General features: G+C 50.2%; 2 protein-coding genes across 2 annotated transcripts in view; one reads left to right on the top strand and one right to left on the bottom strand.

Annotated features, from left to right (window-relative positions):
• The first annotated feature begins 927 nt into the window (after positions 1-927).
• MAP1LC3A (microtubule associated protein 1 light chain 3 alpha) lies at positions 928-3,627 on the top strand. Its single transcript, XM_047851132.1, has 5 exons — positions 928-2,214; positions 2,512-2,567; positions 2,643-2,749; positions 3,013-3,182; positions 3,467-3,627. Exons 1-4 carry the CDS (start codon positions 2,175-2,177, stop codon positions 3,173-3,175), a joined length of 366 nt encoding a protein of 121 aa, XP_047707088.1. The 5' UTR covers positions 928-2,174; the 3' UTR covers positions 3,176-3,182; positions 3,467-3,627.
• A 229-nt stretch (positions 3,628-3,856) lies between these two features.
• Positions 3,857-17,621, bottom strand: part of PIGU (phosphatidylinositol glycan anchor biosynthesis class U) — an 82,884-nt gene continuing 69,119 nt past the window's right edge. The window contains exon 12 of the mRNA XM_047853974.1: positions 3,857-4,292. Within this exon, the coding sequence (XP_047709930.1) occupies positions 4,179-4,292 (114 nt within the window). The 3' untranslated portion in view covers positions 3,857-4,178. The remainder of the gene's footprint in view (positions 4,293-17,621) is intronic.

Raw genomic sequence — 17,621 nt, 5'->3', positions numbered from 1 at the left:
TTCTCCTTGTATCCTATCACTTTTGTTTTATACATCCAGCCTTTTAGACCTCTAACTTGTATGTTTTATAAGAATTGTTGTCTTCCTACAAGTTGTACTTTTCATCATTTATTGGTCATCCTCTGGATCTCTAATAATGTTTTTTACCTTAAGGCCTTTTCTGTCTGATTTTGCTATAGCTATACCTTCGGGTTAGCTTTTCTCTAGTATACCTTTTCCCATCATTTTACTTTTGGTGCCCTTAAGTTTTAAATGTCCTCTTGTAAACAGCATATAGAGCTGCATTTATTTTTCTTGGCCAGTCTGATCATGGTTTATTTATTTTTAATTTTTTTAATGTTATTTATTTTTTAAATGTTTTTATTTATTTTTGAGACAGAGACAGAGCATGAGCAGGGGAGGGGCAGAGAGAGAGGGAGACACAGAATCCAAAGCAGGCTCCAGGCTCTGAGCCGTCAGCACAGAGCCTGACGCAGGGCTCAAACTCAGACTGTGAGATCATGACCTGAGCTGAAGCTGGACACTTAACCAACTGAGCCTGCCACCCAGGCGCCCCAATGTTATTTATTTTTGAGACAGAGACAGAGCATGAGCCAGGAGACAGGCAGAGAGAGGGGAAGACACAGAATCTGAAGCGGGCTCCAGGCTCTGAGCTGTCAGCACAGAGCCCAAGGTCGGGCTCGAACTCAGGGAGTATGAGATCATGACCTGAGCTGAAGTCGGACGCTCAACCAACTGAGCCACCCAGGCGCCCCTGATCATGTTTTTAATAAGTGAATGTAAAACATTGTTACTCATGTTTTACATTTACTCTGGTTTTGCATCATTTATATACCATTCTTTTTACTTTTTTTTCTCCTTTTCTCTATTGGCAGTTACACTTGCTATTCTTTTAGTGATTCCCTTGTAAGTGTCTGAAATACACACTTCCTGAATTCACAAAGCTTTGTAAATTATCAGTATCTTTATCCTGCCCCCCTCAAATATATCAAGCCTCTTAGAACACTTGAACGGATTACTCTCTCCAGTCTTCCGGTTGTGTCCTGTCCTCCTTTTGTAACTCCCCAGATTAATCATCACTGTTCATGTTCCACTGTTTATTTACCTACATGTTTACCAGCTTAGTTGCTCACCATTTTTCTTCTTCTCTTTAGAGTTCTGCAAACTCATTACAAAGTGCCACGATGCTACTTTTATTTATCCTGCTCTGGATTTTATGTAAGGATCCTGGTCTTTAATCAAGTCTGGAAGCTCTTCAAGAACTGCCTCTCCCACTTCTTTTCTCTCCTTTTGGAATTCTGATTGGACCTGCGGGTCTTCTCGCTTCCCTATTCCTATCACTTCCCCTTTTAGAAGGTCTATCACCTTGTTTCTCTGGTTGCTTCCTTTCAATCCTCCAGTTGCGTGACTTATCTTCTGCTGTGTCCCATCTACTTTCTTGCCTGATCCTTTCAGACTTGAATTTAAATAGCTTTTTCAATTCTAGAAATTCCTTTGAAAACCTGTGTGTTCCTTTTTAGCATCTTGTTTTCAAGTTGTAATCCTCCCGACCCTAGCTTTCTTTCTCTAACCATGAGCTCCATGGAGGCGAGGTTTTTGGGTTTACTGCCATCATCACCTCCAGCGCCTCACACCATCGCTTGAAGGGAACGGCCTCCCAGTGTGCTGTGGGATGACTTAGCAGCAGGGGGAACGGAAAATGCTGAGCCCCAGACTGGCCCGCGCGCTCTCCCGCTGTCAGAGCTGCGAGTCAGCTCTCTCAACTCCCGGCAGGCTTGCCAGTCAGTCTCTCAGCCCCGGCCTCGGGGAGATGGGCCGGCCTCGGGGAGATGGGCCGGCAGCTCATGACGTCACAGGACTGTGACGCGACCTGGGAGCCCCGCCCCACCCCTCCGCGGTGCTGGCTTGGAGTCCAGCTCTCTGCGCCATGACGTCACAGGCCCAGGCGGGCGGGTTTTGCGTCGGCCCAATGGGAGCAGTGCGCCGGCCTCCCCTTTAAGGAATGTTGTGACCTGACGTCACCCGGGCGAGTTACCTCCCCGAGCCACCGCCGCCAGGCTCAGCTCGAGAACCGGAGCCCTTGAGCGCGAGGCGCGGAGCCCCCGAATCTCATCCAGAGCCCCCAAGCCGCGCGTCCCGGAGCCCCGGCCTGCGCGCCCCGCCGGGCCCGCGCGATGCCCTCGGACCGGCCTTTCAAGCAGCGGCGGACCTTCGGTGAGGCCCGGCGGGCAGTCTGTGGGTGCGGAGCGGGGACGCGGGGTGGGGGGGAGGTGGGGACCACGACTGACCCTGACTGCTGCAGGCGACGTCAGCCCCGTGACGTCAGACTCAGGCTGGACCCCCCGGGGCCGGGGGGCAGGTTCTGGCCTGGGCCGGGGCCTCGCCTCCCAGTCCAGCCGGTGCCAGGCCCTGGGGCCTGACGGCCCCGGGGGCGGGAGCCCGGGGGGCGGGGCCGGCGACAGGCGGGGCAAGCGGGACCTCTTGGCCTTACTGCCTGTCTCCTGTCCGCAGCCGACCGCTGTAAGGAGGTGCAGCAGATCCGCGACCAGCACCCCAGCAAGATCCCGGTGAGTCCCACCGCCCCCTCCCACCCTGTGGCTCCAGGCCCCGCCCATCTCACGCATCCCCTGCCCCACCCCTAGGTGATCATCGAGCGCTACAAGGGTGAGAAGCAGCTGCCAGTCCTAGACAAGACCAAGTTCCTGGTGCCAGACCATGTCAACATGAGCGAGTTGGTCAAGATCATCCGGTGCGTGGGCAGCAGCAGTCAGAAGGGGCTTGGGGCCTTCTGGGGGAGGGTGGGACTTGGGCCCGGGCTTTGGATCCCAGTCCTAGGTAGGTTGGGAAAGGTCAGGGCTGGGGTCTGTGTCAGGTCAGAGGTGAGTGCCTCCAGAAAGGGCTGGGATGGGGGTGGTCTCAGAATCATTGGGGATGGGGCGGGGGGTGTGGTCAGGGCACCACCCACCCAGGAGCCTGGCCCCTCACAGTTGACATGTCCTTCTGCCACCCCAGGCGCCGCCTGCAGCTGAACCCCACGCAGGCCTTCTTCCTGCTGGTGAACCAGCACAGCATGGTGAGCGTGTCTACGCCCATCGCCGACATCTACGAGCAGGAGAAGGATGACGATGGCTTCCTCTACATGGTCTACGCCTCCCAGGAAACCTTCGGCTTCTGAAGCAGCAGTAGGGGGGGGGGGAGGGGTTGGCCTGGGAAGGGGGGGGGGGGCCTGTCAGGCTCTACCCAGGGAGCTCCTGGCTCCTGAACTTAACGGTCTCTGCTCTGAGTGGGCTGGGCAGGGATGCCGCCTCCTAGCCAGGGCACACCAACCACACCTACTCTGCCTGTGGGTGGGTCCTGGGCCAGTCATTGTTAGGGTTACCCCTCTGGGTGCTGGCTGGGATGCGGGAGGATAGGGAAGAGCTCCCAGCACCCCTGCTCCGTGTGGTTTGTCTTTTTCTTTTTTTAGGCCCCTGCCCATCTGCCCCTCCCTCACCTGAGGCGCTGCCCCCCTGCCTGGACCTGCCCACCCCTGAAAGACTGGCCCCTGGCTCACCTGGTCTTGACAAGGTGTACGGATCTGTGGTCATTGTCCCTCTGCAGAATAAAGATTGCTCAGGCCCGCCTGGCCCTTTGCCTCCAGCTGCTTGGGGAATGGGGGGGGGGGGGGGGGTGGGAGCTGCTGGGGGGTGGGGTGGGAGTAGGCTGCCCTACACCAGTCTCAGCTGGCTAGGGCACAAACTTGCGTGTTGTGGACTTGGGGCTCATTCTAGAAACCCACACCAGTGTGTAGTATACCACGGTGGTGTTAGGGGCCAAGCCCACCCCTTCCAGGAGTGCAGTGTGGGCCCAGGATCGATTTCTTTGTAACAAAAAACCATTTATTAAGTAGTCACAACCTAACAAACCCTGCTCACCTGCTTCTTCCCCTTTCGAGCCTCGGAGGGGGCTCCCCGGTGTGCAGAACCACAAAGTGGGGGTCCAAGTGGAGGAGCTCCTGGCTATTCCCCATTGGCCTTGCTGCCAGCCATGGCTCCTCTCTGGTGCCAGAGATTTGTAACCCTGGACTCGAACCTCATCTGCCAGAGGCCTCCTCTGCTGGCAACTCTGGCTAGGGGGCTTGGCCCAGCTTCTGGCCCTTCCACCCCCTGAAGTCCATGCAGCCCTGTGCCCATCCAGGCCTACTTGAGCACAAGCATGGCCTCCGTGCCATCCTTGGCAGTCAAGTAGAGACCGTGTGTGAGGTAGTACTCCCGCCGCAGGAAGGCATAGAAGTAATCGGAGATGAGCAGGATCTGGGGGGAGAGAGAAGGTATGAGAAGCTCTGAAGAACCTACCCCTGAACCTTGGGTCTCTGAGAGGGTAGGCGGGTGTTGGGGTGACCCTGCCCAGGGACTCCTACCTCAGGGCCTACAACTGACCCCACAAGGTCTTGCATTGCCCCTATCCACCCCTGTGCCCCTGTATTGCCCCTCTCCACCCCTGTGGGGTTCACGCCACCTTCCCAGGCCCTGGCCTCTGCACTCCAGAATGTACCTCTGCAGCCAGTAGCCCTTCCAACCTCACCTCTTGGGTGCCCACAGGCTCCTCCATGGTACAGCTGAGCCCCCGGTCAAAGCTGTTGCTCCCATGGTGAACCCATGCCCCCATCTTCCCTCCAGGTTCTTAGGCCACAGAATAACCTGATACTTCTGGACACAAGGCCACTAAGTCCTGGCAGTTTTATCTCCCAAACTCAGATCCACCCATTTCTACCTGTTCTTACAGCTAACACCCTGGACAAAGCCACTGTCATCGAAACAACATCAATCTCTGCTCTGGGCTCCTTGGTCTCAGGCCTCCCGCACCCCTGACCCCACCAGTCCATTCTCTCTCGCAGCCAGAGGTTGCTTCTCAAAATAAATCTAGGCCTATTACTTCCCAGCTAAAAGTCCTCCAAAGGCTTCCTAGGGCTCCTAGGATGAAGATCAGACTCTTTTGGGGCTCTGAGGCCTTGTACCTGGTCCCTGCCCCATGTGCATGCCTCACCCTCTCGCCTGCTCCACCTCACTCAGCTCCAGCCACACTGGCTTCTTTCCTTTTGCTGCAGGATCTCTGCTGTTTCCTCTGCCTGCAATGTTCTCTTCCCTTTCATCCAGCCAACATCTGCTTACCCTTCAGGTCTCAGGAAAGGTCACTTCCTTAGAGAAGCCCTCTACTTCTACTAGAGAAGCCCACTTCTACTAGAGAAGCCCAGATTGGGTCTTGGCCCCATTAACCTCTACTTGGTAACACAAACTCATCCAAATTGCAGTTTTTCTTTCATCTGTGTGACTGATGATTGTGCCTCCTCCCCTGGACTGGGCAGGGTCCCCGAGGCGTTCTGCCACCATGGTATCCGTGACCAGCTCAGTCGGCCTTTCCTGGATAGGCCACAGAATCCAAAGGGCCCCAGAAGCTCAGTACTATCCCCCTCACAGAAGCCCAGAGAGGAATAAGGACTTGTGCTGTTTTACAATCCTATTCATCCCAAGACTCCCAGTGCCTGGGGCAGAGCCCTGCTGCATGGCAGGATGTGGGGAGAGGGGCTCACAGCCCCATTTCTCAGCCACTTAGAGGCCTCTTAGACCATTAGTATCAACCACCTTGTTGGCATAGATGGGAAGATGGAAGCCCAGTGGAGGAGTGGAGGGGGAACACCCGGCTAGGGTCTTAGAGCAGGTCAGAGGTTGAGCTGAGCCTGGGATCTTGGCCTCTGACCTCCGGAGACCCCTGTCCTGGACAGCTTCATACTGTGGGCAGGAAGGAGAACACAGAGGGGCCTGAAGGAAAAGCTGAGGACCTACACCAGAGGAAACTGAGGCACAAAAGGTTCAATAGTTGGCCTGAGACTACACATGAGAGCTGGCCTAGTGGCCGTGACCCTGCAGCAAGGTGATATACCTGGGGCCCAGTCTGCCACAGGGCAGAGAACTAGCAGCTGAGGGTATCCGTGGAGCTGACAGTCCAGGGAGCCCCCAAGGCTTTGCCCCACAGCTGCCCGTGCCGGGCAGTTACCACAGCAAAGGCTGACCTCACAATCTGCAGCCCCTTTCTCACCTAGGCCCAAGGTGTCTGGTCTGGAGCTGTGGCTAAGCTGGGAGCCAGATGTGATGAGGATCATATGCAAAGTCACAATTCACAATAAAACAAATGAACCAACTCCAGTGTCACACAAAATCAGCAGCACGAGGATTAGAAAGTCAAAATACAAGGTATTAGGTTGAACCATATGAAATGGCCATTTTGCAGATCAAAAATGGTTGCATATTGGAAAGTTCATATAGTTCAATTTAATATAAAATGGGGGAAAAAACCACAGTATGTATGTTATTTACAAGTAACAAAACAACTAAGCCCTTAGGGAACCATTCTTTTTCCTTATAATCCTTAACATTGTAAATTATGTATATGTATTATATTGATTAAAGAAATAAATTAAAAGCAACCAGCTCATACATGACTGAATAAATAAATGAGAGAGAATTGCTTTTGGAGTCGTTACAGAAGAATTCCAAATAACATACCTCACCCAGGAGGTGGAGCTTAGTTCTTCCTACTCCCCACCCTCTGCCCCCAAGGGTGGGCTAGGAGAGGTAACTTACTTCCAAAGAACAGAGCAGGGAAAGAGAAAATAGTAATTCTATCCTGAAGAAGCCCCGCAAACACTGTCTTGAACAAATGAAGGGTAACATCATCATGAAATCAGGTGGCTAGCATGTACCGACTGAGCATTCCAAAAATCCAAACCCCCAACTTACAAAAAGAAAAGCGTAAGAAGTCCAAAATGGGGACACTCTATAAGATACTTGGCCAGTGCTCCTCAAGACTGTCCAGGTCATGAGAAATTAGGAAAGACTGAGAAAGCAGGCAGAGGACATGGGGGAGACAGGACACTTAAATGTAATGTAGTTCCCTGGCTTAGATCATGGGTGTGGAGCATATGGGAACTTTCTATATCTAAAGTTATTCTGGAATTTAAAAGTTTATTTTAAAAAAGCAATGTGTTATTATCTGCAGCTATATAAATGAATCTCAAAAATATTTTGCTGCTGGGGTACCTGGGTGGCTGAATCAGTTAAGTGTCCAACTCTTGATTTCAGCTCAGGTCATGATCTCACAGTTCATGGGACTGAGCCCCACATTGGGCTCTGAGCTGACAGCATGGAACCTGCTTAGGATTTTCTCTCTCCCTCTCTCTCTTTCCTTTCCCCACTCACGCTTGTGTGTGCATGTTCTCTCTCAAAATAAATAAATATAAAATTTTTGCTGAATGAAAGGCAGCTTCAGAAAATGTACATGTTATGGGTATTGAGGAGGGCACCTTTTGGGATGAGCACTGGGTGTTGTATGGAAACCAATTTGACAATAAACTTCATATATTGAAAAAATTAAAAAATTATAAAAAAAGAAAAAAAAGAAAATGTACATGTTAAGATTTGTGTTTTTCACCTTATATAAATTTCATATAAGAAAAATGTAAGTAAGTATTGAGCTCTGGTTAATAATATACATGCTAAGATATTTAGCAGGCAATATAGTGATATCTATACTTTGTGGGGTTTTTTTAAATTTTATTTAAATCCAAATTAGTTAACATATAGTGTAATAATGATTAAAATAAGGGATTGAGGGATGGATAATTTGTGATCACAAAAGTATAGTAAAATGTTAACGGTAGAGTCTAGGTGGTAGGTATATGGGCGTTCAATGTTAAATCTTTCAACTTTGCTGTGTCTGTGAAAATTTTCATGATAAAGTGTAAGGGGAGGGTGGTATGGAGGGAAGAGTCCTGTGTGCCAGCTTGATCTGTCTGGAACCAAAGGTCAGTGTTCCCGATTGGGTGACCTGACCCTGGCCTATGGGGAAGGCATCTTGGGGACACCAGGCTGGCCTGGAGGCTTGGCTCTTTGAGACACCCCTAGCTAGTAACAGGCTGGCCAAGACAACCTCCCTCTTCTGACCTTGGGGCTTTCCATTTGGGCTAAGGAGCAGGGATTTCAGGCCCTGGGATTCAAGCAACACAGCAGCTACAGATCCAGAGCCCCTCTGCCCAGTCTAGGTGGGGGAAGTTGGGCAAGGAGCAATGGAAAGAGCATGGACAAGTTAGTGGTTGTGTGACCCTATGTAAGTCACTTTCCCAAATCTAAGCTGCATTTTCCTCATCTGTAAAGTGAGTGATAAAACTAGTTTACTCACAATGGTGGCTCCCCCAGTCTTTGCTCTGTCCCTGTGTGTTTTCAGAGACCTGAAGAACAGCCCATTCTTTTATTTTTATTTATTTTTTATTTTAAGAAGACTCCATGCCCAATGTGGGGCTCGAACACATGACCCTGAGATCTAGGGTCACATGCTGTACTGACTGAGCTGGCCAGGCACCTGAGAAGCCCATTCTTTAAAGTGGCCCTTAAGAGCTGTGGCTGGACTCCTTAGCTTCTCTCTTGCCATCAACCAAGTCCTGCCAATCCCCTTCCTCAGACTTCCAACTCAGCCTCCTTTTATCCCTCCCACTGCCACCTCTTTCTAGAAGGCCTACTGCATCCTCCTGGCCCCTGAGGGATCTCTCTCAGGTTCTCAGTGTCTGTCTGTCTGTCTGTCTCTCTCCCACCCACCCACACACACACACACACACACACACACACACGAACGAACCCTTCACTTGTCTGCTCAGAAGCCCCCAGTGCCCCACTCTGCTCCGCACCACACCCACATGGCCAAGGAGCCCTGAACACAGCCTGGTCCTGAAAACACTTTGTGGCCACACCTCACTGCCTCAGCTGGAATGGCTCTTCCCACAAAGGGCTCCTGCTTATCCCTAGAAAGGAATCATCTGCATCTCCTGCCCCAGATTCTTCCCTAACCCCATCCTCAGTTATGTGATCCCTGGGATGAAGTCACTTCCTGTTGGCCTCCCAACCAGATGGGATGGCATCTGCTCCAGCTCTGTGACCCCAGACCCAGGAAAGGGCTGGCACTCTGGGAGTGCTTTGCTGGTCCCCTCCCCCTTGTGAGGGCTCAGTCAGACCACATTTCTCTCACTGGCAGCCATGACGGTTCCAGCACTATCTTTTGGGCCACGATGAAGATTTAATGAGGTAGCTGATAAAAGGATGGCCAGTGACAGGGAGAGGCACTTCACAAGTGGAATAAAATGGTTAGAACATGCTCCATTACAGGGTGGGGAAGTGGAGAGACACGGAAACCAACAACTTCTGGGTAGCTGCTCCGGACCAGGCTCTTTAATTAAAAAAATCATTAGAGGGTTGGGGGATGGGCAAAATGGGTGAAGGGCAGTGGGAAGTACAGGCTTCCCATCATGGAATGAAAAGTCACAGGAATGAAAGGTACAGCACAGGGACCAGTCAATGGCACTGTAATAGCGCTGTATGGGGACAGATGGCAGTTACACTTCTAGGCACAGCATAAGTGAGCTGTCCAATCACTAGGCTGTACACCTGAAACCAATGTAACATTGTGTGTCAACTGGACTTGAATTTAAAAAAAGCACATCACTGAATTTTCACAACATTCTGGGGTAGAGTTTATAAGCCCCACTCAGAGATGAGCAAACTCCAAGCTCAAGGGTCTTGCCCAGGGTCACATGGGAGTAAGGGAAGCATTTGGGCTGCAATGCCAGTCCTGCCTGAGGCCCAAGCCCTACTTCTTCCCATCCTCCCCACAGCCCCTCCCAGTTAAGGATTCTGGGGAGCAAAAGGTCTGTACCTGGGTCCTGTTATGGGCCCATGCTGGCCCTTGGTCTACACTAACACCCCTGATGAGCCTGTGCTCCCAGGCCCCAGTCCTGACACTTAGCCAGAAAGAGAGTTTTTTGGGAAAAGGCAAAATAAGTATCAGAGACATCCGAACCAGTGAAGGCTGTTACCTTGGTGCGTCTAGAAGCTGTGGGGCTCACAAGAGCAGCCTCGGCCAACACTGGCACCTAGGCTGCCACTTCCCAGAGAAGCAGCTGCTGTCACCCCAGGCATGTCGCAGTTCCCCAGGTCTACTGCTTGGGCTGGAGATGCTGACACTGGACAGCTAACCTGCACCTGCGGGAGCTCACGTGGTTGTTTCCATCAACAATCAAAGCACAGCATCCTCTGCCCACGCTGCCTGGGGTCCAGGAACGTGGGAGCCAGAGGGGCCGACGGCTGACTCGTGGAGCTGGACGGGGCTTTGGCGTGACCCAACTCAGGCCTGAGTGGACACATGCGGGAGATGATGGCGGAGAACCGAGCTCCACCCTCTATCTCTAAAGATGCAAAGTAACAGGAAAGTCACTATACCTCCGTCTTGGGGTCTGGAAGGCCACAGTGTAAGACCAAAGCCGGTATGATGGCAATTGTCATCCAGGTGGCTCTTTTCAATTCACAAAAGCTTTCCCCACCCAACCCTGTACTGAGTCCTCACAGCCACCCTTCTTGTAGGCAGAGAAACAGAGGCCGCTATCACCTCTCACCAGATTTAAACAGCCTCCCTGGGCTCCAGATTCCAGCTCACACCCCTCACCTCTCCCCCTCCTGGCATGGTGAGGTTTTCCAAGCAAAGATGGGATCACAGTTATCCTCAGCCTAAAACCACAGACTCAGCCCAGTACTCAGCATGCTAGGGCTCCCACCCTCTGGCAGGGCATGCCAGCCCCGCAGAACTGCCTTCCACACTCCCTCACTCATGCTCTCTTCCTCCCAGGTCTCACCACCCAGAGCCAGGTTTGCATCTACCTGCCCCGGGGATGCCACGTACAGGCTGCCTCCCCACAGAAGCTTCCTTACCTGCCTCAGTTCTGAGCTCCCCAGCCTCTTTAACCCATCCACAGCACCACCCAGCTGCCCTGACCCTGACCAGTTCCTTTTCTTTCTCTCCCACAGACCTTGGGCTCCGAGGAGGCAGGGCTGTGTCTCATTCACACTGTGCTAGCAGAGTGCCTGGCACATAACAAATGCCCAATATATACAAATAAATTAATTAGGCCCAAGAACTTATGTGACTTGCCTAAGGCCAGCAAGCCATGACAGAGGGGCTGGGAGTCACCATCGAGGCTAGACCTCCAAACCCAGGCTTTCTGCTGGCCTTGCCCCCCTATATTTAGCTCAGGCTTTTCCTGTCACTCTGGCTGTAGGAGGAGAGAAGGCAGGGAAGAGCCTGTGAGAGCCACGCTTGGGATGCTGAGTACAGAGTTTGAAGACAGGAGGGATGAAGGAATGAATGAAGACCTGGCAAAATGCCACCTGGAAGGAAAGCAAAGTAAACACACACACTGAGCTGGACGACAGCAAGGGCTCCAGCCTGGGCCACAGGCCCCTCGTGTCAGGAGGAAGACCTCTTCCCCCACCGCCCCACACACATACCCTGGATCTTGCAGTCAGGACCACACACAAAGCAAGGATTAAATCTGAAATGGGCCCTGGCTGTCCACAAATGGGGGCTATGCACCACCCAAACACTGATGATCTGCCCAACATGTCCCCAGACATTTATTTCCTCATTGTCCCATTCCCCAGAATGACACACCAGACCAACTAAAAGGTAATTCCAGGAGACAGGACTGTGGTTTCATTTGTGCTGGAGCAAATAAGCCAGTCCTGAGCAGGACCCAACATGTCAGAGGGCTTGTGGCAGGACCCCAGGGCTCCAGGCTTCCTTGAAGACAGCAGAATGGCCAAGGCAGGGCCAGCCTAGGATCTACAGGTTCTATACTACAAGGAGAAGGGATCAGAGCCGGCAGCCCATGGTGAGGAGGCAGCAGTTCATGGACCTGCTGGGACACTCTCTGGACACTGGGGATCCATTTTGGACACGGACACAGAACAGGAGCAGGGCTTTCAGGGTCAGCCACGTGGGGTCTGGCTCTGACCCCCTAGGAATCCAGCAGGACCTGCCACAGGCCCAGCTTTGTCCTAAACAGATACTAGGACTGGGAGGTTAGGGTACACAGGATTATACGGGATCACTGGTCATAAAATGTGGTTTCAGATTCCAGCTCATTCCATTTATTTATCAATAAACAGTCACTGAATATTCCTGGTGCTGGTGATACACTTGTGAAGAAGACAGACCTAGAGCTGCCCTCATGGAACCTCCAGTGTAACAAGAGGACACGACAAATGAGCATAAATAAACACACCCCTCAGAGCTTGGGGACTTCCAGGCCTCCACTTGGTCATTTGTACTGGTGCCTCCCTCAAAAGGCAGTTATAAGGGGACTAAGTGTATTCCTTATTATACGAGAACAAAGAAAAACAGCTTAAGAAGCTATCAGGAGGGGAGCAGCTCCATCAACTGTGGTGAGGCACTTCCCTCTTATACAAACAAGAAAAGATCACCAAGATGTTTTATTGAAAGGAAAAAAGTCATACTCCATCATGTTGCCAATAATAAAACACACACACACACACACACACACACACACACACACACACACAAATAAAGCTCTTCTCCAGGAGCACACAAGTACATGGGAATGTACAGGGAAAGGTCCAGAAGGCCACACAAGCACATGATCCAGAAGATTAAAGGGATCATACGGGCCTGGCTCCTAGTAGGCACACTTTAAACATGAGCCACTATTAATTATAATTTTAGGGGGAGATTTCCTTATGTTTCCTGTTTTTAAGATGAATTAGGGTGAGTCGGATGTTTTATCTTACTCCTTTAAAAAAGCTAAATTTAAACACGTTACGTTTTGTTTATAATCTTTGATGACTATTTTTCTTCTGCTGGTTGCTGACCTGCAGAAGAAACGAGTTTTGTTTTTTTGTTTTAAAAAAAAAAAGGGAAGAAGTTTGTTTTGTCCGAATGTTTCCCTGGGAATTTGCTCTGGGTATCTGAATAGCAGGTCACTGGTGCTACTTCTCATGTTAACATATGATAATAGCAACAGGACCTACACATGCCCAAATCCAGGGAGGCTGGGTTGTCATCCCTGGTTTTAAGAACACTACAACCCAATAAGTCAGTCAGAGAAAGACAAATAATCATAATTATGACTTCACTCATATGTGGAATTTAAGATACAAAACAGATGAACATAAGGGAAGGGAAGCAAAAATAATATAAAAACAGAGAGGGAGACAAATCCTAAGAGATTCTTAAATACAGAGAACAAACTGAGGGTTGCTGGCGGGGTGGGGGGGATAGGCTAAATGGGCGAGGGGCATTAAGGAGGGTACTTGTTGGGATAAGCACTGGGTGTTATATGTAAGTGATAAATCACTAAATTCTACTCCTGAGACCGTTATTACACTATATATTAACTAACTTGGATTTAAATTTAAAAAATAGTAAGTTTAAAAAAATTTTTTTAAAAATCAAAAAGTTTTCTGCCCATAAAAAAAAAGAACACTGCAAATCAAAGAAGTCAAGTTACTTGCTGAAGGTCACAGAGTGAGGAAGTAGAAGAGGACCTCAACCAACCAATCTACCTCAATCTCTCCTCCTCCCCCACCTTTCTTACACATGTGCATGAGCGTGCATGCACTCACACCCTATGGATGTTTTACTGTTGTCATTTCCTGGTTACTGACTCTGAGGCACAATTATAATTAACAAATGATCCATGCCACATGCTGAAAAATACTTAATGGCCCCAAGGGGAAAGGATGGAACCTAAGTCACTGGTTTATCTGCCAGTGTAACTAAGAATTTACCAACACAGATTGTTGTATAACAAAGTGTGGCACTGACCAACTCAAACAGAGCAGGACTTAAAATCTGTGGGTCAAGGTGGTCTCTGCATTCAGCAATGATGGACTGGGCTCCTGATGCCTGCTGAAAATCCAGCTCTTCCCAGGACAGCTTGATCAGTCTTGCCCAGGGAGGGGAGAGGGAGGACCAAGAACTCTAAGACATCATTCCAGCTAGAAGAGCTGAAAACAGCCAGCTGTGGGATTGAAGGTATGTCCCCAAATGCCATACATCTCAATGGCAGCACTGACTGTAGGTCAGATGGAAGTGGACCTGGCTTGAGCTGTGGAGGACATGTAGGGGCTTCATCAGCCACAGAGACCAGGTTCTGGCAGAAGCTGGAGAAGGGTTAAGGACAGAGCTGCTAGCCACTAACCTCTGCCAGAGGGGTGCCCTGGCCCCCAACCTGCCCACTTCCCAGACCTTTCACTCTCCAAGTTTAAAAGGCCCAGCTGCTACTCCTTGCTCCCCAGGGCATTCCCTGACCACTTACAACAGGAAAGATTCCCTCTAGATTCCTCCAGCGGTTACTCTCCCCACTTGGCCATTAATCACACAATGTTCTCCCTGGCTATCTTTGTTTCATTCATTCATTCAACAAGTGTTTGCTAAACACCTGCCCTCTGCCAAACCCAAAGCTGCCTGCAGTGGGAAGGACAGGCAGATCTCTGCTGGCAAGAAGCTTACAAGCAGGTCTGGTCTGGGAGGCAGAGAGAGAAGCAAGTAATGTAAAGTTACAAACTGGGATAAGTGCTTGGAAGAAACAAACGGGGCTAAGAAGAGACAGTGAGGCAGGGGAACCTTGTGGAAGGTCTTTTTAAGGAGCAGATACTCAACAGTTTACTAAAATTCTAAATGTCTCATATTTGTCCTCTGTTGCTCCCAAACAGCCTGAAGGCAGGTGTGTATAACCCTCATGAGGGGCACTCTTCTACCTCAGTCAATCCTCCAGGACAGGGACAGGACTTGAGTGACTGCCTTGGTGAATAAGTGCCCCATGTGATATGTCCCTTTAGTGAGCTGGCAGCAGCAGCCACAAAGCCCAAACAAAGCCAGCAGTCCCAGAAAACACTCGACCTGACAAAGTTGTCTGACTCAGAGCCACAGAGTCCAGACCCAAGGTGGCCGATGACAAAGGTGTGCCAATGTCTGCACAAACTTCCAGTTTATAAGCCCTACAGACCACAGCTAAGAGCCAAGGAGGTTGGTATGACCTGTCTGAAGGGCAACATGGCAATATCTGCCAAAAATGCACAATGCACATGTCCTCTGACCCAGTAAATCCCACCACCTGGAGTTTATCTTAAGAAAATGGTATATGAGGGGCACCTGGGTGGGTCTGTTGGTTAAGCATCCGACTTTGGCTGAGGCCATGATCTCACGGTTCATGAGTTTGAGTCCCACATCGGGCTCTGTGGAGACAGTGCCGAGCCTGTTTGGGATTTTCGCTCATGCCTCTCTCTCTGCCCCTCCCCTGCTGGAGCTTTCTCACTCTCTCTCAAAATAAATAAATAAAAATCTTAGAAAAGAAAAAGAAAAAGAGGAGAGGAGAGGAAACGAGGAGAGGAGAGGAAACGAGGAGAGGAGAGGAAACAAGGAGAGGAAACGAGGAGAGGAGAGGAAACGAGGAGAGGAGAGGAAACGAGGAGAGGAGAGGAAACGAGGAGAGGAGAGGAAACGAGGAGAGGAGAGGAAACGAGGAGAGGAGAGGAAACGAGGAGAGGAGAGGAAACGAGGAGAGGAGAGGAAACGAGGAGAGGAGAGGAAACGAGGAGAGGAGAGGAAACGAGGAGAGGAGAGGAAACGAGGAGAGGAGAGGAAACGAGGAGAGGAGAGGAAACGAGGAGAGGAGAGGAAACGAGGAGAGGAGAGGAAACGAGGAGAGGAGAGGAAACGAGGAGAGGAGAGGAAACCAGGAAAAGAAAAAAAAAAGAAAAAAGAAAAAGAAAGAAAAAGAAAAAGAAAACACTATATGAGATTCAATGGAGGGATGCCCAAGGCATTTATAGCATTTATGCTGTTTATAGCAGAACCACCAGAAGCAACCTCAACGTCCATCAGTAGGGGCCTACCTAGTCAAATAAATCAAGCTCCTCCTACCCACAGCCTCTGAGAACCATTATCAAGAGGAGATCACCAAGTGAAAAACTGCAAGCCAACTAGCAGCACCTAGAGTAGGAGGCCATTTCTTTATATAAACAAGAAAGTTCTGTATGTGTGCATACGTACTGAGAGCTGTCTGTAAAAGCACAGAGAATGTCTGCAAAGATGCATCAAACTGATCCTGATCATGATATATGCCCTGGGGTGGGAAGACATGGACCTTTACTTTTTGTTCCATATGCTTCTATTTTGTTTGCTTTCTCATCCCAGCAGTGAATTCATGTATTACTTGTGTGACTAAAAGTACATTTTAAAAAGAGATTAAAAGAAAAAAGGTAAAAGACAATGCCAAGAGCTCAGCCTGAATTTTCTCCATAGCTCAGCCACTAGCACACTCCTTTCATTCCCAACCCCAGCCCTATTTTCCAACAATTCAGTCTCTCCTGCCTTAGAAGTCACCTGAGCACTTGCAAACACCTCCCATGCCATTTACAGAGACCCTCCCTCCTAATGGCAACCACAGGGGGAAAAAGCTGTTATCTGGCAAGTTCCACAAATACTTCATAATCACTGCAACTGTATTTCTGACCCACACCTGACACTTATGACCTGATGACAAGCTGTGGACTATTTCAGTGGAGATTGCCAAGCCCCACAGAGGCCCAGGGCAGGTCCAATGCCCTCACATGCCAGCCATCACTTTCAAAGGATAATTAAGGGATTTCAGCAAGACACAGGGGCCAGAGCAACCTTTTGGATTTTCTCGAGGTGTTAAGTTGAATCCTGCAGATTTCTGTCGGCACAGGACACAGGAGGTGCCGAGCATCTACCATGAACAGCCTGTGTGCGACAGGCCGAGCAGACCCTCCGGCACAGTCCCACCCGGGCTACAGGGCCCTCTGTCTCTCTTCCTGCTGTTCACAAACCAAGATAAATAGCTGGGCTGGACGTTAATTGTCCAGAAATGTCCGTGCAGGAAATACCAGACCCATCACTCACTGCAAAAGCCCAAACTCCTCCCTCCTTCTTTCCCAGCAGCTAACCTTGGAGGGAAGGATCTCCTCCGGGGACTCTTCACTGGCATCATTAGTCTCTCCAGCTAGCCTGGCTTCCCATCCAGCCCATAACGCACAGGAAATGCCTGGCTGCACCAACAGCCATTGAAATGGTAAATGGTACAACTGATTCTCATAAGACCGCACAAGGAGGACAGAGCTGACCTAAGGGAACTTCAGAAAAGTTTGCTAGACCACCTGCAACAGAGTCTCTGAGAAAGCTTATTAAAAATACAAACTCCTGACGCTGTTTTCCACATCTATTGACTCAACATTCTTGGGAGTAGGGTCAGAGAATGTTTTGTGTTTGTTTTTTTAACAATCAAAGCCATGTAATTGTGACAGTCATAACGTAACCATAGGATTTAAAACACTAACAGGGAATCTGCATTCTTAACAACCACCCTCTCGCTCTGAGAACCACTGCTCTATGGCACCAAGGGAGGGGTTCCCCTGGGTCAGGGGGAGATCAGAGTTCCTAGCTGGTACCTCTGACCCCTACAGCCACCTCACCCACTATTCCCAGCCCCACCATCTGTGCTCCAGACTTACCCAACAGCTAGACCGAACTATTTTCTCATCTTGCTGCCTTTGCCCCTGCTCTCCCAGAGTCTGAAAAGTCTCTCCTCCTCCTGCCTCTGCCCACTACACACACTGCACTCAGTACAGTGACACACAGCCCAGGCACTGTTATAGAAAGAGGGTGGCCTCAGAAATGGAGCCTTCCCTGAATTTGGTTCTTGGCTCCTCCGATGACCTTGGGCA

This window comes from Prionailurus viverrinus, chromosome A3 (genome assembly GCF_022837055.1).
Source record: "Prionailurus viverrinus isolate Anna chromosome A3, UM_Priviv_1.0, whole genome shotgun sequence".
Classification (NCBI taxonomy): domain Eukaryota; kingdom Metazoa; phylum Chordata; class Mammalia; order Carnivora; family Felidae; genus Prionailurus; species Prionailurus viverrinus.
This window is presented reverse-complemented; position numbering and strand designations above follow the sequence as displayed.